The 21,563-nt window shown below is 43.0% G+C and overlaps 5 protein-coding genes across 8 annotated transcripts in view; 4 read left to right on the plus strand and 1 right to left on the minus strand.

The window, feature by feature from the left end:
* The window catches only part of LOC112455760 (probable RNA-binding protein 18), a 2,492-nt gene extending 1,692 nt beyond the window's left edge, over nucleotides 1-800 (minus strand). For 2 of the 3 annotated variants that reach the window (XM_025017906.1, XM_025017905.1), the window contains exon 1: nucleotides 392-800. In XM_025017906.1, coding sequence (XP_024873674.1) covers nucleotides 392-406 — 15 coding nt within the window. In that variant the 5' untranslated portion in view covers nucleotides 407-800. The remainder of the gene's footprint in view (nucleotides 1-391) is intronic. The other variant, XM_025017907.1, reaches the window with a different exon arrangement.
* A 165-nt stretch (nucleotides 801-965) lies between these two features.
* Nucleotides 966-6,587, plus strand: LOC112455746 (WASH complex subunit 5). Its single transcript, XM_025017882.1, has 17 exons — nucleotides 966-1,241; nucleotides 1,479-1,581; nucleotides 1,673-1,864; nucleotides 1,998-2,212; nucleotides 2,355-2,721; nucleotides 2,792-3,067; nucleotides 3,149-3,374; nucleotides 3,472-3,707; nucleotides 3,778-4,029; nucleotides 4,099-4,281; nucleotides 4,366-4,482; nucleotides 4,589-4,761; nucleotides 4,840-5,102; nucleotides 5,193-5,376; nucleotides 5,434-5,654; nucleotides 5,733-5,886; nucleotides 5,980-6,587. The coding sequence occupies exons 1-17, from the start codon at nucleotides 1,120-1,122 to the stop codon at nucleotides 6,131-6,133; spliced, it is 3,438 nt and encodes a 1,145-aa protein (XP_024873650.1). The 5' UTR covers nucleotides 966-1,119; the 3' UTR covers nucleotides 6,134-6,587.
* A 261-nt stretch (nucleotides 6,588-6,848) lies between these two features.
* LOC112455741 (allatotropin-like) lies at nucleotides 6,849-9,137 on the plus strand. The gene is made up of 2 exons (XM_025017877.1): nucleotides 6,849-8,005; nucleotides 8,496-9,137. The coding sequence occupies exons 1-2, from the start codon at nucleotides 7,755-7,757 to the stop codon at nucleotides 8,647-8,649; spliced, it is 405 nt and encodes a 134-aa protein (XP_024873645.1). The 5' UTR covers nucleotides 6,849-7,754; the 3' UTR covers nucleotides 8,650-9,137.
* Nucleotides 9,138-9,758: 621 nt separating this feature from the next.
* On the plus strand, nucleotides 9,759-11,374 carry LOC112455742 (60S acidic ribosomal protein P2-like). Of its 2 annotated transcripts, none has more exons than XM_025017878.1 (4): nucleotides 9,759-9,869; nucleotides 10,487-10,659; nucleotides 10,925-11,023; nucleotides 11,150-11,374. In XM_025017878.1, exons 2-4 carry the CDS (start codon nucleotides 10,488-10,490, stop codon nucleotides 11,218-11,220), a joined length of 342 nt encoding a protein of 113 aa, XP_024873646.1. In that variant the 5' UTR covers nucleotides 9,759-9,869; nucleotide 10,487; the 3' UTR covers nucleotides 11,221-11,374. The 2 variants fall into 2 exon arrangements, with proteins under 2 accessions (XP_024873646.1, XP_024873647.1); XM_025017879.1 differs by lacking the exon at nucleotides 9,759-9,869 and adding an exon at nucleotides 9,928-10,116.
* A 324-nt stretch (nucleotides 11,375-11,698) lies between these two features.
* Nucleotides 11,699-21,534, plus strand: LOC112455739 (clathrin heavy chain). Its single transcript, XM_025017874.1, has 9 exons — nucleotides 11,699-12,285; nucleotides 13,390-13,597; nucleotides 13,857-16,908; nucleotides 16,970-17,267; nucleotides 17,338-17,778; nucleotides 17,864-18,426; nucleotides 18,503-18,725; nucleotides 18,823-18,898; nucleotides 19,006-21,534. The coding sequence occupies exons 1-9, from the start codon at nucleotides 12,244-12,246 to the stop codon at nucleotides 19,131-19,133; spliced, it is 5,031 nt and encodes a 1,676-aa protein (XP_024873642.1). The 5' UTR covers nucleotides 11,699-12,243; the 3' UTR covers nucleotides 19,134-21,534.
* The last annotated feature ends 29 nt before the right edge of the window (nucleotides 21,535-21,563 follow it).

The following is a 21,563-nucleotide window of genomic DNA, read 5'->3' on the forward strand; positions in this document are numbered from 1 at the left end:
TTACATTTTAATGTAATATATCTAACTGAGAGACAAGAGAGATGCTTAAAAAAATACTTTAGATACTTTGAAAGTTCAGTCTATAGAAACTGAAGGTAACTTCAGCCAAACTCTTATTAATCAGCATTCAATTAGAATCACTTGCAGCAAGATTTCTAATGATACTAATCCTTCCTTCCACGTGTTGAACAACAAGAAATTGATGAGATCTATTCACGTCAACAAAATACTACTCCACAAGCTAATCACCAAAATCAATCCGGGTTTAAATAAAAGACAAGTTTAAACATTAAAAACTCAGCTGTTGCCTCAGTCGTACTAGTCTTGTTTACAAATGATTCGTGACACAATCGCACCGCTGACTCTTGTATCGGTGTTAACGAGCCCTCACCTGACTCACCTCCATTCTAAACAAGGGCAGACGTCGTTAAGTCGGTCGTATCAACACCGAGAAACCTCGGCGATCAGCGAGCGTTACATCAGTCTTTTCGGGATCCTGAATCCGTTTCGCGAAACCTTACGCGGAGAAGCTTGGCTCACGGCGACATTCGCCGGGGAAGACTCGTCCTCGTCGAATAATCCGAGGGTAGGAACTCGCCGTCGCATCAGGGGACGAAGACGCGCGACGAACCGGTTATCTCGCGGCGATCTCGTAATTCTCGCATCCTACAGGAACATGTGACTCCCTCGCATGATCGTAGATCTAGGGTACTGACTATTGATCACGGCACTGACGGCACGCCGAGCAACGCCGAGCGAGGAGGAACGAGAGCAACGAGGGTAGCGAGACGCTATCAGACGCTATATACATATGTTATCGCTAATCGCTAATCGCTAATCGCACACCCACGTGACCCACGCACGCGCACAGACGCGCGAAAGATTCGCCGCACGCCCTCCCGACATATTGCGGCTGAAACGGGAAGCGGAAGACCAGACGAGTGACGGTCGGTAAGGTCGGATTCCTCGAAGCTCTTCCTGTGCGCAGCTGAGAGAGGTTAGAGGGGATCAGATGTCAAAGATGTCAAATCTCATTCTCCTCGTTGGTTCTGCCAAGGGTTGATGAGCTTTCGTTTGGGAGATGATCGTTAAAATCTGCCTGAATTAAAAGAGAAAAGAATGGGCGACTTTTTGGCGGCCAATAACGTTTGCGGGCAAAACCTGCTGCGGCTGGTATCCCGTGGGAATGCTATCATTGCTGAACTAATGCGATTGAAGGATTACGTACCGCCGGTCTTTAGGTCAGTTTGTTTGGATAAAAGATATATCTTGCTACTCTTTGAATAATCAACAGGGTGAATATTTACGTTACATGGACGTTAGCTCATTACAATGTATTGCAAATATGATTTAATTGTAATTTGTAAATCTCATGTGAATGTAAATGGAGTAAAGTTTGTACAAGTAGAAAATTTGTTATTATATGAATTATAATATTACGTAAACGTTGCATTTGATAATTGGTTTCTTATTTTCAGCTTGGATTCGAAGCAACTGATACAGAAGTACGGATCGATCATAATCGACTTTGCATACTTCAAGGCAGCCAGTGTTTATGAGCAAAAGATAGAAGACGACTCGGTAAATAATGGTCTTCCTGCAATTTTTATGAGATTGTGTTATTGCTGGAAACTAGGGAAATGCATAAACGTATTGTCTGTGTTCCTTCCAGACACTCCAAGAAACCGACGAGGAGCTCCGAAGTAACTTTTCAGACATACTCTCTAGGTTCTACTTGGCTTTCGAGAGTATACACAAGTATGTCACGGACCTGAATTTTTACATTGATGAGTTGGGGGATGGAGTTTATATACATCAGTCAGTAGACTCTATTATGTTCAACGAAGAAGGAAAACAATTGATGGTATATTTTCCTTTTTCCTAACTAAATGTGCACTCAGCAATTTGCTTGGCTGAGAATCAGATTCGAGAATCGATTGTATTAATATATAAAGTGTATGCACGGATTAAAATAGCACAATTAAACTTTTGTGTAGTGCGAAGCTGTGTACTTGTATGGTGTCATGCTATTGCTGGTTGATTATCACTTTGAAGGATTAATACGTGAAAGATTACTCGTGTCCTATTATCGATACAATGCTCAGCGGTCTTCCTCGACAAGAGTGGATGATGTTTGTATGCTGCTCCGTTCAACGGGATATGTGAGGACGTTATCCAAGAGGCCAGCTAATTATCCTGAAGAATATTTCAAGTGTGTAACATAATCTGAACGTAAAAGAAAGGATAATATAATTGATTAGTTTAAAATATAGCTAAACTCTTCAAAGATTACAATATAATATATCACTTTTTTCATATACGTATAATAAAAAATACATTTTTACATTTTTCAGGAGAGTGCCTTTGCGAGATTTTTTGGTGGATCTCGTAGTTGGTCGGTTGCGTTCGGATGAGATTTACAATCAGACTCTTGCGTTCCCACATCCGGAGCATCGTAGCACTGCCGTGGCCACGCAAGCATCGATGTTAGTCATAATTTTGTCATTTAAACCAACTGTACTGCATACGCAAACTGCCATTATGCGGGAAATAGTAGACAGATTCTTTCCCGACAATTGGGTAATTAGTATTTACATGGGAACAGTGATCAATCTGTGTGACTGGTGGTCACCATATAAAGCTGCACGAACAGCGTTGAATAATACACTTGAGAATTCAAATGTGAAAGGAATTGCGCAAAAATATGGAACAAAAATGGATGTAAGTAAAAGTTTAACAAATTTTCATAGTCTCGTTATACAAAACTACAGTTTAAAAAAAAATATTCCAGAAATTAACGCAAGAGACCGAAGAGGTGCAGCTGGCAGGCACAATGGATGAAAATGCAACAGGTTCTTTAGTGAAGTTAGTGAGAGAATGCAATGTTACGTTACACTGGATTCTTCTGCACACCGCTACGCCTACTATAGCGTTAGAAGATTCAAAACGTTCGCGTACTCTACGTCAATTGGTCGTGATGGAAAGCAAATATACCACAGTAAAATGTCTTCGTTTATTGCTAAGCACTGCTCAAATTGAACAGGATGTTAAACAGATGTATAAAGATGTAAGTTTAAAATCATTGGTCACTCTTGTTACGGTACATATATTTATTTGGATTAAGATACATTTTTTATTTTTACATTAGCTCCTGCTCGGAAAAGAAGCCAAATGGTTGAAAGAGAAAGGGACATGTGTTGAGCGTATAACTGATCTTGCACAAATCTTTGGAGGCGCCAAATCTCTAGATGGTATTGATAAAAACCAAAATCTTTATACATGGTTTATGGAAATAAGTAAACACATTGATTCGTTAAAGCAAGAAGACGGGCGAAAAATAGTACAATTATTACAAGCGTTGGAACAAGTTCAAGGTAAAGAAACAAGAATCGATAGATATTTATTCTATCTAAAGTAGGTCCATACGAACAATTTTATCATGCTATCAATATCACCGTATTTTCTTCCCAGAATTTCATCAATTAGAAAATAATCTACACATTTCACAATATCTCGCCGACACACGTGAGACTCTACACAATATGTTGCGTACAGGCAGCATATCTGAAGATATCATGATAAGTTTAAATATCGTGACCGATTGTTGCTACGCCTGGAATATTATGGAATCTTTTATCGATGTAATGCAGGCGAGCATAAAGGGAAATCCGCCGACCGTCATCAAACTAAAAGCTCTTTTCCTTAAAGTAAATACGTATACAATTAAAAATAATATGACGCACGCATTACATACTTTACGCATTATATTATTTTTAGATGGCATCAGCATTGGAAACTCCATTGCTGAGAGTAAACCAAGCACGAAGTGCGGATTTATCTTCGGTATCCCAATATTATAGCAGAGAATTAGAAGGATATGCAAGGCGCGTGTTGCAAATTATACCTGAAACTGTGTTCGGTTTATTAGCAGAGATAGTACATCTTGAAACGAATTCATTTAAGGAGATTCCTACTAAATTGCCCAAAGATAAGCTTAAAGATTATGCACAACTGGCTGAAAGATTACAGGTATTTTTACTAAGAATTCTCATTATACGAATTACGTTTATTAAAAAGAAAATACTAATATTTTTATAGATGGCGAAATTAACGTATGCCGTGTCGGTCTTTACAAAGGGCGTTTTGTCACTGAGAAGCGTTTCTTTAGGAGTTTTAAGAGTTGACTCACATCGTCTCTTAGAGGACGGTATACGTCAGGAGCTTGTCAAGAAAGTTACCCTGGCTTTACAGAACGGCCTCAATTTTGATCAGAAATCCAAGGTAAATTTTGATAAATGAAAAATTTTAATTTATTCTTAAATTATATGTATATATATCTAATAATTATTGTGAACATTTCCCTAGACACCTCTTCTACAAAAACTGAATAATTTATCTTCAATTATGGAGGGATACAGAAAATCTTTCCAATACATTCAGGATTATATTAACATAAACAGTTTGAAGATATGGCATGAAGAAGTGAGAGAATTATATGATTATATGATCTCAAGATATAAGTTGCACAAAAATATTCTCGTATGCGCGTACATTCTACATTCTACTCTAAAAATATACCCATCCTTAGATTACATATATTATAAACAATGCGGTTGAGGAAGAACGTAGAGGCTCTTCCTGGTTACCAGGAAAATCGTGGAGACAGTTCCAAGAAGATAAGCATGCGTTTTCGACGGATAATAATTCCTTGACGTTCATGGGTAGACTTGCCAGAGAGCTCATTCGTATCACCGATCCCCGGTATTACGTTATTTATATTTCGATTTTGCTCTTACGAGATAATTGTACTACATCTCTAATCCATATGCACCTTTTCAGGACCACCGTGTACATAGAACATTCTCTAGCGTGGTATGATATTAAAACGCAAAATGAGATCTTAAATTACAAAGTTTTCTCGGTGATATTAGAAACAATAGGCACGCCGGGATTGTCGGGGCTGGACAAGCTTATCTCTTTCTTCGTTGTCATGGAACTGGAGGCTTTGGTTCATTATATAGAAAAAAGCATACGGAACAAAACGTGGCTATCACTGTTAGAAGATTGTGAGACCACTTTAAATTCTTTAGACAGCGCTAAAGGTAAGAATTCAAGGCGCATTAGAAAAGTACGTGCAATTAAAGTGAGGATAATCAACATTATCATAAAATATTGGATCGCGTATGCCTCAGGTAACGTTACAAAACTTCACAATTCTATAAGCGCCAGCAGCAGCAAACTGTGGTCGTCGGCACTCGAGTGGACGTTGAAAATAGGTCACTACCAATTACTCAGGAAAAAAATTGCGTACGAGCTAAACACTGCGTGCAAATTTGAAGCGAAACATATGGAAGCGGCACTTCGAACATTAAACACGTACGTGAAAACTAATTTAGTTTTGCGATTTCTGTTCTAATTTTTTTCACTTTTTAGGGCTATTTTATGTGAGATAGCGAAAAAAGATAGCAATAATGAAACGGAACCGGAGAGAAGCGAATTGCTTCATGAGCTTAGCGTGCGATTGGACTGGGCTGGCATCAGTGATCCGCATAATAAAGTTTATATTAAGCCACCAAAGATGGATAATATAGCTATTATCATTTTCTTATTTACAGCGTCGCAATTGAATAAATTATTCTACTGCAAACATACAGGTATAATTATATATGTACTTTTATATTCCGTAATGAAATTAAGTGATATGTAACAAATATTTTATATGTTTATTATAGCAAGTCTGTTAAGCAAAAGATATCAGGATCCCGTTGACGCTGTGGTATTTGCCATAGGAATACAAACGATTCTCCGTCAATTCCACGTTTCTGTGATGAATCGTTACGTGAAATATCTTTGCACGTATGTCCTGTCGTTTGTCACCGTGGAGAGGTAGGAATGATTACTATAATCTTAATGTCATGGACGCGAAAATACAACATCGCTTGAGATGGATATTACTAATGTGAAGCTTCTTTTTTTTAGTATGAAAACGGGAGGCGATGCGGAAACTGAAGGAGCTACTAATCTTCATTTCTTGGAGCTTTTTGTGAAATATTCCGGCATTCCACGCTCTCTTATCCTTAAAGAAATACCTGTCGTCGTTTTAGATCATTCCCTAGTTAAAATGACGAAATAATGCTTCAACTGAAATAATATTACATATTGTAAATATAAATCATATATTACTACATATATTCCTACACATTATAAACACTTATATATATTTTTTGTATAAATAAAACAAGAGAAGGTAAAGAGGATTTTTATCAAAGGGATGCCTCGATATTTCTACTGTGTATAGAAAAGTTCCTCGTACTCGTAATTTGAAAATTGGGCCACTCAGGTAATTACAGTTCTCTCGCAATTTAATTACGCCTCTGCTTTTTTAATTTATTATCAGTCGGGTCTAACGTTCTCATCGGAAAAAAATGTCGCATACGGCGAACGTGGCTCATCACGATGTAAATTACGTAAAAAGCGTGGGCGTGGCATCGTCATCACGAAAAGTGTCCTGAGAAGGATCGTCGGATACTGCAGGGAAATTTCGCATACGCATCGGCGGCTAGACGACGCACGTACGGCGGCGGCGACGGCGACGGCGGCGGTTTCGACGTATGTTTCGCATCTCCGGCTCGCACGCATCTTCGTAGGTGCTTACGCGGGCAATTGCGGCCATCTCATCGGCAGAGATTTCAATGCGACGATAAAACGTCGATTTGCCGGGCGCATTAAAGAAATTAACGAGAAAGTACGGTCGCTCGGCGGCCTCGTCGGCGTCGCGGCCGCCGGCGACGCCGTCCTAGCCGCCGTCGACGCCGACGTCGGTGGCTTCGTACAAAGCGACATGGAATGGTCACAGAGCCCAGTCCTCAGCTCACGCATGCACGAATCAAGTCGACGTTCTTCTCTCTGGGATTATTGGAAATCTGTGATCGAGACGTGCACACAGCGCTTATCGCTAAAACTTACATCTCGATCTCGCCTGCGGGAAGAAATATACCAAAATCAGAAATGTGTCGATTTACATATTCAAGACGTATTTTTGTCGCGTTTGAATACTATCACCCTACTGTCATCTTGCAATTTTTTATAAATTTGAATTGAACATCTAGTGAAGCACTTTTCGAGAGAAGATCGTCGTTTAAATCATTATTTCGTATAAAAGGATCACGTTTTGAAAATGCAAGAAGTATTTCGCATTGAAACTTAATTACTCTCTATTTGGAAATCATTATAAGATTGTTTTTCACATTCATTTCCACTTAGCCAGTGCAATTTATGTCTCTTTGTTATTAATAAAATCTAACATTGTGCTTTTGTTTCTACGTAATGGAACGTTCCAAGCGAAAACAGAAGTTATCATCTTATTTCTATTAATACACTATATATTGATACAGGCAAATTAAAAATAATATCTAAATGTCGTGTATAACATTATCTATTTCTGTCGTACCGCAGTAAGTACAAATTATAATTAAGATACGATTATCTGCGCAATGATGATGTATGTGCGGATCAATACACGACGTTCCGACATATTCTAGCAAGATCTCGTAAGAAATTCATACTGGAAATTAAGAAATGTGTCGCTTGATCAATCATAAACGTATTAACGACGAATGCAAACTTTGTGCGAAAAAAATATCGCCCTTTGCGTAATTATAATACGCGTAATTACGCATTATCGCACATTATCTGAATGTTCATTATCGCGTTCGATGTGTCTCTTTGTTTCTGCGCCAGGAAATCATTAAATCATGCGAGCGATATTGGCGATCGTGTTGATGTTCGTCGCGGGGTACTTCATTGCAGCGACCACGGCGTCCAAGGACCGCAATTATCCCCCTTTCTTCAAGCACCGGACGAAGCTGAGGGAGATCCGCGGTTTCAAACCGGAATACATCTCGACGGCGATCGGGTTCGGGAAGAGGGACAGCCTCGCGGAGGCCCCGAATTTCAACGGGCACGAGAAAGATTTGTTGTCAGCTCTGAGGAACCTCCCGCGCGCGTGAGTATCTCAACTGGCACTCTACAAACAATAAAGTAAAAGAAGAATATGAAATTGGGAACGTTTTGCGTTGAATTAAATTATGAGAGAATTTTCGTGTATATAGTTTCGCTATAGGCAAAGCGTCAATAATGATACATAACTTATTGGACATGAATAAGAAGAAAAAGATAAGCGTCTGAGAGATTCTATGATTCATCAGTTGTGGGAGCGACTTTGATTGTACAAAAGCTGCTATTAAGTTAATTTACTGAGTAGAGCCTGCAGGATTTTGTGTGGACAATATCAGATTATTAATTGCTCGTTTATATAATATAAAATGGAAAGAAAGATCAGATTAGAAGTGTTCTTTCGCTGGTTTACTTGATCGTCGATTAAGTTAAATCGGAGTTTGGTCGGGGTGACCGTCGCGTGGATTCTCCTGTTGCGGCATCAAAATCATCAAAATCGCAGGAAATTTCACCGGACGTGAGAAATAACTTGATTGCAGGGTGTCGGCGGATGTGCTACTCCGGATGATGCAGACGAATCCCGCGCTGACTAGCAAGCTGACGCAGCTGTCGATGCAAAACGACCAGGGCGACCAAGAGGAGTCGATGACGGAACCACCCTCGAGGCCCGGGAGAGCGTTTGCTCTGTTTTAATCCCAGCGATCGCGACGCAAACGACGAAGGGATATATGTCTTAGGTTCTCAGGCGAAACGTGTGTTCGATATACCCATATACCCTGGAAACATATGTTCTTATATTTCTCGGTTCTTCGCATATTGTATCGCGAAATATTCGCGTAGACGCTATATTAATCTTTGCCTCCCTCGTAGTTTCTCCGCGTCACTCCGCGACGAAGTTAGATGCGCGACGAAACGGCTAAATATTAGGATCGAGGGACGTTTTTCTTTTTCTTTCACCCGACAAGCATACAGTCGATCGATGTAAAATTAAAACTTTGTCGTAGAACGATGTCGAAAATATATATGTATATATCGATAGATGTATCGTATAATTGTGATTGTTTCTCTTTTTTTAATCGTTAAAGATTCGATATACTAATATTGTGTGTGTAAAATCGATGAATATACAGAAATGAAAGATAGATGAAAGAAAATAAATAAATGCACATTTCTCTTTAGAATTGCTCTTGGTGTTCTGCTCTCTTGCACGATCTCCTTCCACGTTAATAAAATATTTTGTAAGCTATATACGTATTTAAGCAATTTCAATTAATTCTAATTGCATTATAATATATTTTTATAAAATATATATAAAATGCAAAGAGAGAAGAAAAACCGTCGATTGTAACCGAAGGGAGCGATCGAGGACCTCTAGTTTGATCTGTAATTGAAAATATATAATTTGCATAGAAAAATTAATTCAAAGTTAATCGAGGCTTCTTCTATTCGTAAACTATAGAAATGTAAGTATATCTTTCTGTGTCAAACCGCAATAGCGTCATATTTATTTGGCATATGTTTTGCATACAAACGTATATTATTAAAATGAAAAACATTGAAGATTTCTTTACATTTTATAATGTCTTTTTTAGACTCGTTATTCTAATTTTATTATTGTTTTTATAATATGTTGCTCCATTACACTTTGTTGACGCAGCCTGGAACAGAACCAGATAATCGTGTAAGTAGCATGGAACGGTAACGTAGATAGTTATGTTATCGACGATGAAACGAGCGTTCGCGAGAGGGCGCGACCGGAAAACTCGCGAGTCCCTCCATCTGCCGTCATTTCGTCACGTCAATTTCTCCCGGTTTCTCTCCGTCCTCTCCGATTCTTTCTTCCGGTTCCAGCTCGTGCACGTTTCGGCATCGTTTCGGCGGGGTTCACGTTTCGTGTCGTTTAAGACTTAAAGGTACGTGTATAGCCGAGTTACGCTTCCGCGAGGAATAATATTCCGCATTTCGAGTCGTCCGAATATCGACGGCTCGCGACAATCCCGCGTTCTCGTTCGATCGCGCTTTGCAACTTGTCGCGTTGTCGGATTCCGCGCGCGCGTCACGTTTCCACGCGAGACAGTGCAAACGTTCGAAACGTGATTCGGGAACGATATATCGCTTCTCCCTTTTCCGTGAGTCACAACGTCCGCTGTATCGCGAAAGGTAACGCATCTCCGAAATAGTAATGTAAAGCACTTTGATGGAAAATCGACTTGATGGAACGCGCGTTCTCGCATCAAGCGCGATAGGTTATGGCCCGGTATAAATATATATATCAATTTCTGAGATACAGATACAGTTAATTGTCACGCTCCGATCACGCGAATGATATTTATAGTATTATAGTTCTTGTATGTACAAAACAAACGTATCACGCACGTTTGTAGAACACCTTATTCCGTGATGATCATCGATTTCACCATCTTTCGACTGAGTGACCATGATGGCATATCCTAACTGAAATTAGCAGTTAACATTTAGAATAATTGCACTGTGCCGAATCGGTATGTAATTTTAATGTGTCGTTTTGCAGAATGCGTTACGTGGCCGCTTACATGCTGGCTGCTTTGGGAGGCAAGGCCTCGCCAAGCCAGAATGACATCGAAAAGATCCTGTCGTCGGTGGGTATCGAAGCCGACGCCGAGAAGCTGAAGAAGGTCATCACCGACCTGAATGGAAAATCGATAGACGAACTGATCACGCAGGGTACGTCGATGCGTTTTTTAAAACGCTTGCTAAAAACATTCCCCACCTCTGCGTGAACCGAACTGAGCATGTGGAATGAAGCGTGGGCTCCTGAAATTAATTACCTTCACTTCGCAATTCTTTTACTCCTGACTTCCTACTTTCTGATCCAATTTCTTACAAAATTTGAAGCACATGTGAAGGGACGAAAGGCAGAGATTGAACGTCGTCTACGAGTCAAGCTATGCGTCACCCTGAATTAAATATCTTTTTTTTGTGATTTCAGGCAGGGAGAAGTTATCGTCTATGCCAGTTGGAGGTGCGGCTGCCGCTGGTGCCCCTGCAGCTCCCGCTGGCGCGGCGGCTCCGGTTGAAGAGAAGAAAGGTGGGTTTGTCAATTTAACTTCTGATCCTAGAAAGTCTAATTCTAACTCGCAATTTAAAGCGAAACATATTCAAGGTCCTTACAGTGATACCAAATGAATGAGACGAATAATTTTTGTTTTAACAGAGGAAAAGAAACCGGCTAAGGAGGAATCTGAATCCGAGGACGACGACATGGGCTTCGGCTTGTTCGACTGAAGATACTTTTCTTCTCTTTTTATTTTGTCAACACGGGACGAACGCGCTGCATTCTGTAGCAGTGGTGCGAGCAGTTTCCTAATTACTTTTGTAGACTTTAAGGGATCGGCGCTGATGCTACTGCTGGAGAATAAAGCGTACTTTTAAACAAACTTAATCCGACCTCTGTATATCCCCGCCTTGCGTCCTAATCACCGTCCTCGTGTCGCGCGGAGGCGTCGCGATAACCTTCGGAATTTATAGAGAAAAAGTATTTTAATTAGAGAGGGAACGCGCGCGTGGAAGAGGATAAAGAGGGGGAGGGGGGGAGGATGATTCGTAATCGACTGCGTGGAAGTACGTTACGCACTCGTGCGCCGTTGCGGTCTCACTCGTGGCAGGTGGAGGGCGAGGGGTGGGGGTGATGCGCGAGAGATCCGCCACCGAGTCCAATCGTGTCAAATCGTTGCTTGTATTCTTCCGCTGGTGTCGGGGCTCGGGGCGCTCGTGCCGTGTCTCTCTCTCTTTCTCTCTCTCTGTTCGCTAACGTCATCGCGAGCGACCGTCGGCGCTGATCGGCCGACGGAGATCGCCCGGCGACGACCCGTTATCACTCGACGATCGTGATCGTCGACCTCTCGGCGCGCGCGGCGGAACGTTCCTTTGTGCGGCGGCGACGTTTCCCCCGCGGGGGACCCTCATACGCGGGAACTATTTCGAGATAGAGGGGCGGCGTTGGCGGCCATGATGGGTGTCAGCGGCGAGTAGCGAGTGTAGCGACGTTACCTCCTCGCTCGCCGTCAGTCGGTTTCGCGCTTCGACGAATTGATGCCGAGTGATCTCGGGGGGAACGGAGAGGCGCGCACACGACGACAGACGAGAGACCGGGAGCCGGGGAGCCGAGAGTAGAGATCCGTAAGCAGGGAAGAGGACGACGTCGGTGTGGATCCAGACGCGCTCGCACGGGGGCCAAGTCCGCACGCGGCGGTCAGCAGCGGCTGGGAACCTCTCCAAGGCGACTCGCCACCGAGCACCGAGGCGAAAATGACGCAGCTACTACCCATAAGGTTCCAGGAACACCTGCAGGTACGTCGTCGTCGTCGTCCTGCCGCGGGATCCCGGGGGGGCAAGGAGGGGGCCCCGCGCGCCCGCCGTTTGGCATTTACCACGTCGGCCTTTCTCTCCGAAGCACCGGACATTTTCTCTGCCCCCGCATCTCTCTCTCTCTTTCTCTCTCTCTCCCTCCCTCCCTCTCCCAGCCCCCCTATTCCGTTGCCACTGTCTCTCGCGAGCATCCGTCGATGTGTATCGACGATTTACTCTCGCCGACCCGTCTCTCCCCCCCCGGAACGGAAGTGCAACATTTCGGGGCTGACGTTACTTTGACAGTTGCAACGTCTCTCTGCCCCTCCCCCTGCCTCCTCGCGCGCGAGACCCGATGACGTTACACACCCGACTCCGCCGACTCGCCACGCCGAGTCCTCGCGGCACGGATTTCGTGGCGCAGGTTATCCGTCGATTATCCGTCTGGGAATTGACGCGATATCGCGTGCCACGGACGAACGGATCCGGAGCGCACGGAGCTCTCCGCTCGTGTGCTCTGCCTCGTCTTTTTCCCCACCGACGAGCGGACGCTATCGTCGGCGCATACGCCCCTCGTTTCCGCTTTTGCCGAAACCGTTCCACCTTATCGGATGTTTTTCACGCATTCCTTTAGCCCGACGTCACCGTTCGGACATCGAAAACGGAAAGAAATGCCTTCGCACCATCTCACGTCGTCCACACGTAGACACTCGTCGCCGGGGACGATGGAAACCGCTCTATTTACTCGCACTTTGCATGTCGCAATCTTGAGACAGGCTTTATTTCGGCAACATATGGCCGTTGCGATAACATTTATATTGTTGCTGAAACGTCGTTTTTGTTTTAAAATTAATTTCGTTAACATCCTGCCCCTCAATTTTCCGAGTATTGATAGTAGCGTGCAGCCTGAAACCGACATTAAACTCAAACTGTTGTTGAAGAGTATGTTTTTGAATTGTTATAAGAAACTTATCGTCAATAGAGTTGACAATAATACCTTAAACCGACCTTAAACCACGTACTCAAATCGTGTTGTATCCCTGATAAGATAAATGAAGGACACGAATTTGAAGGACACAAGGCTATCTATGTCTTTTATTTTTGTAGCTTACGGCTGTGGGGATCAACGCCAGCAATGTCAGCTTCAACACCCTCACCATGGAGTCTGACAAATTCATTTGCGTTAGGGAGAAGGTTGGCGATACCGCCCAGGTAGTAATCATTGACATGAACGATTCCGCCAATCCTATCAGAAGACCGATATCCGCCGATTCCGCAATTATGAATCCCGCTAGTAAAGTCATCGCTCTCAAAGGTATGCGTATACGTATGTGCGAGCGCGCGGTTTCGGGAAAAAGCGTTCAACGGTAGAAAATAGACATAGAAACACTCGTGAGATTGATTCTGCTTTATTCGTAGTTCAGAGAGCAATATTGCGATCTGTTGCACGCTTTTTCCTAAAGCGAGCCTCAGTGTGAGACGGTGATTTTGTAACAAGTGAGAATATTTAGGGAAAACGCGCGCGAAGAGAACGTGAGGGTTACTAAGAGAGATATTTCCTTCTATTTGACTAGCTATGAAGACGCTTCAGATCTTCAATATTGAGATGAAGTCGAAGATGAAGGCTCACACAATGACGGAAGACGTGGTCTTTTGGAAATGGATATCGCTGAACACGCTAGCGTTAGTAACGGAGACTGCGGTGTATCACTGGTCCATGGAGGGTGATTCGACGCCAAATAAGATGTTCGAACGTCACTCGTCGTTAAACGGCTGCCAGATTATCAATTACAGAACAGATCCGAAGCAGACGTGGCTGTTGTTGATCGGTATCTCGGCGCAACATAACAGAGTGGTCGGCGCCATGCAGCTTTACTCGGTAGAACGGAAATGTTCGCAACCGATCGAGGGACACGCCGCCTCCTTCGCGCAGTTCAAGATGGAGGGAAACGCGGAGGCTAGCAATCTGTTCTGTTTCGCCGTTAGAACGGTCCAGGGCGCGAAGCTTCACATCATCGAAGTGGGCCAGCCGCCCACCGGTAACCATCCGTTCCCCAAAAAAGCGGTGGACGTGTTCTTTCCACCCGAGGCCGGAAACGATTTTCCCGTCGCTATGCAAGTTAGCTCCAAGTACGACGTCATATATTTAATCACGAAATACGGTTATATACACATGTACGATATCGAGTCCGCGACCTGTATATTTATGAATCGTATCTCGGGAGAGACGATCTTCGTCACCGCTCCGCACGAGGCATCCGGCGGCATAATAGGAGTGAATCGGAAGGGTCAGGTCTTGTCCGTCTCCGTGGACGAGGAGAACATAATCCCGTACATCAACGGAGTGCTGCAGAATTCGGAATTGGCGCTGAGAATGGCCGTGAGAAACAATCTGTCGGGCGCGGAGGATTTGTTCGTAAGAAAATTCAATATGCTCTTCCAGAATGGTCAGTACGCGGAGGCGGCGAAGGTCGCGGCTAACGCTCCCAAAGGAATACTCAGAACGCCCGCGACTATCCAACGATTTCAACAGGTCCCTGCTACTCAGGGTCAAACGTCGCCTCTTTTACAATATTTCGGAATTCTTCTGGATCAGGGACAGCTGAACAAGTACGAATCGTTGGAGCTGTGTCGACCGGTATTGGTTCAGGGACGTAAGCAGCTGCTGGAAAAGTGGTTGAAGGAGGACAAACTGGAATGCAGCGAGGAGTTGGGAGATCTAGTGAAGCAAGCGGATCCTACGTTGGCGCTTAGCGTTTATTTGAGAGCTAACGTCCCCAACAAGGTCATCCAATGCTTCGCGGAGACCGGCCAATTTCAGAAGATCGTCTTGTATGCCAAGAAAGTCTCATACACGCCCGACTATATATTCCTCCTGCGAAATGTCATGAGGATTAATCCCGATCAGGGTGTGGCATTCGCGCAGATGCTGGTTCAGGACGACGAACCGTTGGCCGACATCAATCAGATCGTCGATATATTTATGGAGCAGAACATGGTGCAGCAATGTACGGCGTTCCTGCTGGACGCGCTCAAGAACAATCGGCCAAGCGAGGGTGCCTTACAGACCCGTCTCTTAGAGATGAATTTAATGTCCGCCCCGCAAGTGGCTGACGCTATATTGGGCAATCAAATGTTTACCCATTACGACAGAGCTCACGTCGCGCAATTGTGCGAGAAGGCTGGCCTGTTGCAACGCGCTCTCGAGCACTACACAGATCTATATGACATCAAGAGAGCGGTGGTACATACGCATCTGCTCTCGCCCGATTGGCTCGTAGGTTTCTTCGGCACTTTGTCCGTAGAAGACTCCCTCGAATGTTTGAAAGCCATGTTAACGGCCAACATACGGCAGAACTTGCAAATCTGCATACAAATCGCGACCAAGTATCACGAGCAATTAACCACTAAAGCACTGATAGATCTCTTTGAAAGTTTCAAGTCTTACGAGGGCCTGTTTTACTTTTTGGGGTCTATCGTGAATTTCAGTCAGGATCAAGAGGTACATTTCAAGTACATCCAGGCGGCGTGTAAGACTGGCCAGATCAAGGAGGTAGAGCGTATATGTCGGGAGAGCAACTGTTACAATCCGGAGCGCGTAAAGAATTTCCTGAAGGAAGCAAAGCTGTCCGATCAATTGCCTTTGATAATCGTGTGCGATCGATTCGACTTCGTTCACGATCTCGTTCTCTATCTTTATCGCAATAACTTACAAAAGTACATCGAGATATACGTTCAAAAGGTAAATCCGTCGCGTCTCCCGGTGGTCGTGGGTGGTCTACTGGACGTTGACTGCTCGGAAGATATCATTAAGAATCTGATCCTGGTGGTGCGCGGACAATTCTCCACCGACGAACTGGTCGAGGAAGTGGAAAAGAGAAATCGGCTCAAGTTGTTGCTACCGTGGTTGGAATCTCGCGTTCATGAGGGCTGCGTGGAGCCGGCTACGCACAACGCGCTGGCCAAGATTTACATTGACAGCAATAATAATCCCGAAAGATTTCTCAAGGAAAATCAATTCTACGACAGTAGAGTTGTCGGCAAGTATTGTGAGAAGCGCGATCCCCATTTAGCTTGCATCGCGTACGAGCGTGGCCAGTGCGACCGCGAGCTGATAAGCGTGTGCAACGAGAACAGCCTGTTCAAGAGCGAGGCCAGATATTTGGTGAGACGTAGAGATCCCGATCTTTGGGCGGAAGTACTGTTAGAGAGCAATCCGTACAAGCGACCGTTGATCGATCAGGTTGTTCAGACGGCGTTATCCGAGACGCAAGATCCCGAAGATATATCGGTTACCGTCAAGGCTTTCATGACAGCCGACTTGCCTAACGAGCTGATCGAGCTTCTCGAGAAGATAGTACTGGACAGCAGCGTGTTCAGCGATCATCGTAACCTGCAGAATCTCTTGATACTAACGGCCATCAAGGCCGATCGTACGCGCGTCATGGAATATATTAATCGCTTGGACAATTACGACGCTCCGGACATTGCCAACATTGCTATTAACAACGAACTTTACGAGGAGGCTTTCGCGATCTTCAAAAAGTTCGACGTCAACACATCGGCCATCCAGGTTCTAATTGAACAAGTCGGCAACTTGGACAGAGCTTATGAATTTGCAGAAAGGTATGGCATATATATTCCGTATTTTGTTTCGTACATTTTACTTAAATGGACTGTTTCGCAGATGCAACGAGCCGCCGGTATGGTCGCAGCTCGCCAGGGCTCAACTGCAGCAAGGTCTGGTTAAAGAGGCAATCGACAGCTTTATCAAAGCGGACGATCCGTCCGCGTACGTGGACGTGGTGGAAACCGCGCATCGGACTTCGCATTGGGAAGACTTGGTACGCTATCTCGCAATGGCCCGCAAGAAAGCACGCGAATCCTTCATCGAGAGCGAATTGATATACGCGTACGCGCGGACCAACAGGCTCGCGGATCTCGAGGAATTTATATCTGGCCCTAATCACGCCGACATACAGAAGGTAAGAAGTCGTTCGCCTGCGCGTTTGCGAGCGCAACTCGATTCCTACGAACGTATTATTCCTTTTACAGATTGGCGATAGATGTTTCGACGATAAGATGTATGACGCTGCGAAGCTCCTTTACAACAATGTATCGAACTTTGCGCGTCTAGCTATAACGCTGGTCCATCTGAAAGAATTTCAAGGTGCCGTCGATAGCGCGCGCAAAGCCAACTCGACGCGCACCTGGAAGGAAGTTTGTTTCGCCTGTGTGGACAGCGGCGAATTTCGCTTGGCTCAAATGTGCGGTCTCCACATAGTTGTACACGCGGACGAACTCGAGGATTTGATCAATTACTACCAAGATCGCGGGCATTTCGAAGAGCTCATCAACCTCTTGGAAGCTGCTTTAGGACTAGAACGGGCTCACATGGGAATGTTCACCGAACTAGCTATCCTCTATAGTAAATACAAGCCTCAACGAATGAGGGAACATTTGGAACTCTTCTGGTCGCGCGTCAATATACCGAAGGTGGGTTGCCGTCTTGAATCAATATGAAAATTAAATTCGCAGCAGATTTATTTAAGGTTATTTAACGAAAACGATTGATTTGTAGGTGCTACGCGCAGCGGAACAGGCCCATTTGTGGGCCGAGCTGGTGTTCCTGTATGACAAGTACGAGGAATATGACAACGCGGTCCTCGCGATGATGCAACATCCTACCGAAGCTTGGCGAGAGGGCCACTTCAAAGACGTAATCACTAAAGTCGCAAACGTCGAGCTCTACTACAAGGCTATACAATTTTACGTGGAATTCAAACCCCTACTTCTGAACGATATATTGCTCGTACTTGCTCCGCGCATGGATCACACTAGATCGGTGGCGTATTTCACGCGAACCGGCCATCTGCAATTGGTGAAACCGTACTTGAGATCGGTTCAAGCTCTCAACAACAAAGCTATTAACGAAGCCTTAAACGGCTTGCTGATTGACGAAGAAGATTACCAAGGTCTTCGAACATCGATCGACGCGTTCGATAATTTTGATAATATCGCGTTAGCGCAGCAACTTGAGAAACATGAATTGATTGAGTTCAGGAGAATCGCCGCCTATCTGTACAAGGGAAATAACAGATGGAAGCAGTCCGTAGAACTTTGCAAGAAGGATCGATTGTTCAGGTAACGTTTCACGTTATTTAAATCATTTATGATAAGTGCTTGTGTGCGAATCTTATTAATCACCAATCGATAACAGGGATGCTATGGAATATGCGGCGGAATCCCGGAATGCTGAAGTCGCCGAAGAATTACTCGAGTGGTTCTTGGAGAGAGGCTCTAAGGACTGTTTCGCAGCATGCCTATTTCATTGTTACGATTTACTTCATCCGGACGTCATCTTGGAGCTCGCATGGAGACATCGCATTTTACATTTCGCAATGCCGTATCTTATACAAGTCGCACGAGAATATATCACTAAGGTAAAAAAAAAAAGAATATTTGTAAAAGAACATTCAAATCTTCTTTGTACCTTTATACCGCTGGCAGAGTATTCATAATCTTTAAATATGTTGATAGGTCGATAAATTAGAAGAGGCCGAAAGCCGACGTATCGAAGAAACTGATCATCAGGAACACAAGCCTATGATTATGCGTAAGTGATCTCTTTAATATGTTTTTTTAGCGAGTCTTATTGTTGCGCGAAGCCGTGCATTGTTTCCCATTGTTGATATATTTGTTTCTGTTGCATGATCGCTATAGCGGAACCTCAGCTAATGCTGACTGCAGGGCCAGGAATGATGGCACCCGGCTACGCGCCTCAAACCGTATACGGTGCACCGGCACAAGTGTACGCGTCCACCGCAGCCTACCAAGGTTACGGTATGTGAGATACATTTAAGGAGACAGATCAACAAAGTCTACTTTTCTATAAAGTTTAGGTAGAATGAGATTGTTTTGTTAGCTTAATATCGTCAAAGCGAATACGAATAAATATCATTAGAAACGATGAATTGCCACGATTTAGATCATGATAATAGTGTAACGAATAGCGAAATGCATTGCGAAATGACATTAATACGCTATCACACGCTACCTAAATGTGAATCTGTAATTTATAGGGGAAACGTCGAGCAAGCAATTATATTTCACGGTTTAAATAGCTGTTCAATGCGGATTTTGCGCGAAAAGCATATTATTAAGAAAATTATATTATTTAAAAAAAGAGTGCGAAACAAAAAAATTATTATTTTTTTTTAAATACGGTTTACCGAGATTTTTCTATTAAATTATCGTTGCACAGTCAGTAAAAAGATATACGTGCGTTGTGGAAGCAAAGTATAATTTCCCTGTCTTTTACTGGCACATATATATATATATACGTGTGCGTCTACGTGCCTTTCTTTTGGCTACTAACAGAAAGCAAGCTTTTTCGGGCAATGTCATGTAATTCGGAAGCAAAATCAACTGTTGATTACAGTATACATCGTATGTTTCTGTTGGTTTCTGTACAGATCATCCAGTGCTTGCTTTTCGAGCGAAATTTTTTTCAATTTTTTTCACCACATGTGTAAAACATATTTTGGAAGAGTCCGTTCCTTCTTTTTTTCTTAACCTTCGAAAAATGTTAGCACCGTACGAGATATACATCCTCGAAACATTCTAGCGTGTGATAAACCACAGTGAAAATTACAGAGCCCTCGCAAAATTGAAATAAGAGTATCTTTTAGATTGGGGTAGATCGCGTATCGTTATATCAGTATTATAACGACGAGATCAAGATGGGAAAAAACTGTAGGCATCTCAGGATATGTTGGCGTTATCTATAACAACATATATACATCGTTCTAGATCTATCCTGTATGTACATTTGCTTGAACATAATGCGAAGATACGTGTTCGCCGAGTTAGCTTGATTTGCGTAAATGAACGAATCCATTAAAATAAATTGTAGATACTCGAAATTGCGAGATCTTATTGTCTCATTAACGTACCGTAGTACATAAAGTAGTTTTGCCCGAGTTTTTTTGCCCGAACTGCATCATGTATCATGCTTTTAACCTTTCGTTACTAATTGCGCAGGAAGATGATTACAGACAGCTTAGAGTTCGAGGAATACATTAAAGATAATTTGATAACAAAGTCCAGCACGATCGTCACTGTCACATGCGTTCATACCATACATAATTTTGGTAATATTTTCTACTCGTTTCACCTATAATGTGTGTGCATAATGTCTTTATTCGAAGTTATTGATCGTTAATCATTATATAGCTTGTTACGAACTACGCCTAAATTATGCAAGTATTAAGATAAATTAGATCGCAGCATCTCTGGAAAAACGATAGAGCCATGTTTTGTTAAACACTTGTGTTTCTTTTCTCTTTTGGAATATTTATGCATGTATAAAGTGCTACGTCAGAACTCAATTTATGTATCAAGTACGACAAACAACCAAGGAAAAAAAAAACAGATTAATTTTGTAGTACATCCTTTAACATTCCTAAATGTAAGCTGCCATGCTGCGTAATCTTGTGTCACTTACAATTAGTGATATCTCGTTTTTCTTTTTATTACATCTCAAGATGTAACGGGTTATAGTTATGTGTAGTCTCTTTATTTTAAAGCGCGCGAAGAGCGAAAGTGTGTACCGACGAACAGGTCACGTTACTACTATGCCCAAGTAAAATATTTGTATTACGTAATAAGTAAAGGAGCGAAGTTAGTTTGTTCGTCTCTCGTTTACTATCGTCCTCTCTATCGCGCGGTACTTTCGTCTTTTTTGGTACTCCACAGTTGATCTTGCAGTGATCTAGCTGTATATATTACATATTAAAATCGTTATGTCGAGAGGAGAGAGAAAGAGAGAGGGGAGGAGGTCAGTAACATGCCCTGGTACTGTTTCACTTTGATCTAACTTTAGCCAATGAAATTGTAGAGATTGATTAACAAATATAGTTGTTGTACTAATTGAAAATGATTATCATTGTATCAGTGTCATGTTTGACCACTGTGGTTTTAATGGAACATGGGTGGACACACTTCCAAAATGAATACATTATTGTTCAATAGTTATGCACACCTTTCCATATGAACACACGACACGAAGAGATTTACACATACATACATTATATATAAATATAACGCTATATTATATATACGACTATATATAAATACTGTACCATGTAAGTAGTAAATATTACATTACCAATCCTGTAATTGTAATATCCTACGATAATAATCTGCAAAGGAATGCTGAAAGATATAAAGAAATAAAATAACTCTAACATCTATACGAAATTAAAGTAATTTCAGCAAAA

Source organism: Temnothorax curvispinosus, unplaced genomic scaffold (genome assembly GCF_003070985.1).
Source record: "Temnothorax curvispinosus isolate PA1 unplaced genomic scaffold, ASM307098v1 QBEX01006326.1, whole genome shotgun sequence".
NCBI classification, from domain to species: domain Eukaryota; kingdom Metazoa; phylum Arthropoda; class Insecta; order Hymenoptera; family Formicidae; genus Temnothorax; species Temnothorax curvispinosus.

Bases quoted from the DNA above. Each gene is read 5' to 3' on its own strand.
- LOC112455746 (XM_025017882.1), top strand. From the start codon at position 1,120: ATGGGCGACTTTTTGGCGGCCAATAACGTTTGCGGGCAAAACCTGCTG. The intron at 1,242-1,478 runs GTCAGTTTGTTT...TCTTATTTTCAG, and splicing joins TACGTACCGCCGGTCTTTAG to CTTGGATTCGAAGCAACTGA. The intron at 2,722-2,791 runs GTAAGTAAAAGT...AAAATATTCCAG, and splicing joins AATATGGAACAAAAATGGAT to AAATTAACGCAAGAGACCGA.
- LOC112455741 (XM_025017877.1), top strand. From the start codon at position 7,755: ATGCGAGCGATATTGGCGATCGTGTTGATGTTCGTCGCGGGGTACTTC. The intron at 8,006-8,495 runs GTGAGTATCTCA...ACTTGATTGCAG, and splicing joins CTGAGGAACCTCCCGCGCGC to GGTGTCGGCGGATGTGCTAC.
- LOC112455742 (XM_025017878.1), top strand. From the start codon at position 10,488: ATGCGTTACGTGGCCGCTTACATGCTGGCTGCTTTGGGAGGCAAGGCC. The intron at 10,660-10,924 runs GTACGTCGATGC...TTGTGATTTCAG, and splicing joins AGACGAACTGATCACGCAGG to GCAGGGAGAAGTTATCGTCT. The intron at 11,024-11,149 runs GTGGGTTTGTCA...TTGTTTTAACAG, and splicing joins TCCGGTTGAAGAGAAGAAAG to AGGAAAAGAAACCGGCTAAG.
- LOC112455739 (XM_025017874.1), top strand. From the start codon at position 12,244: ATGACGCAGCTACTACCCATAAGGTTCCAGGAACACCTGCAG. The intron at 17,779-17,863 runs GTGGGTTGCCGT...ATTGATTTGTAG, and splicing joins CGCGCGTCAATATACCGAAG to GTGCTACGCGCAGCGGAACA. The intron at 18,427-18,502 runs GTAACGTTTCAC...AATCGATAACAG, and splicing joins AAGAAGGATCGATTGTTCAG to GGATGCTATGGAATATGCGG.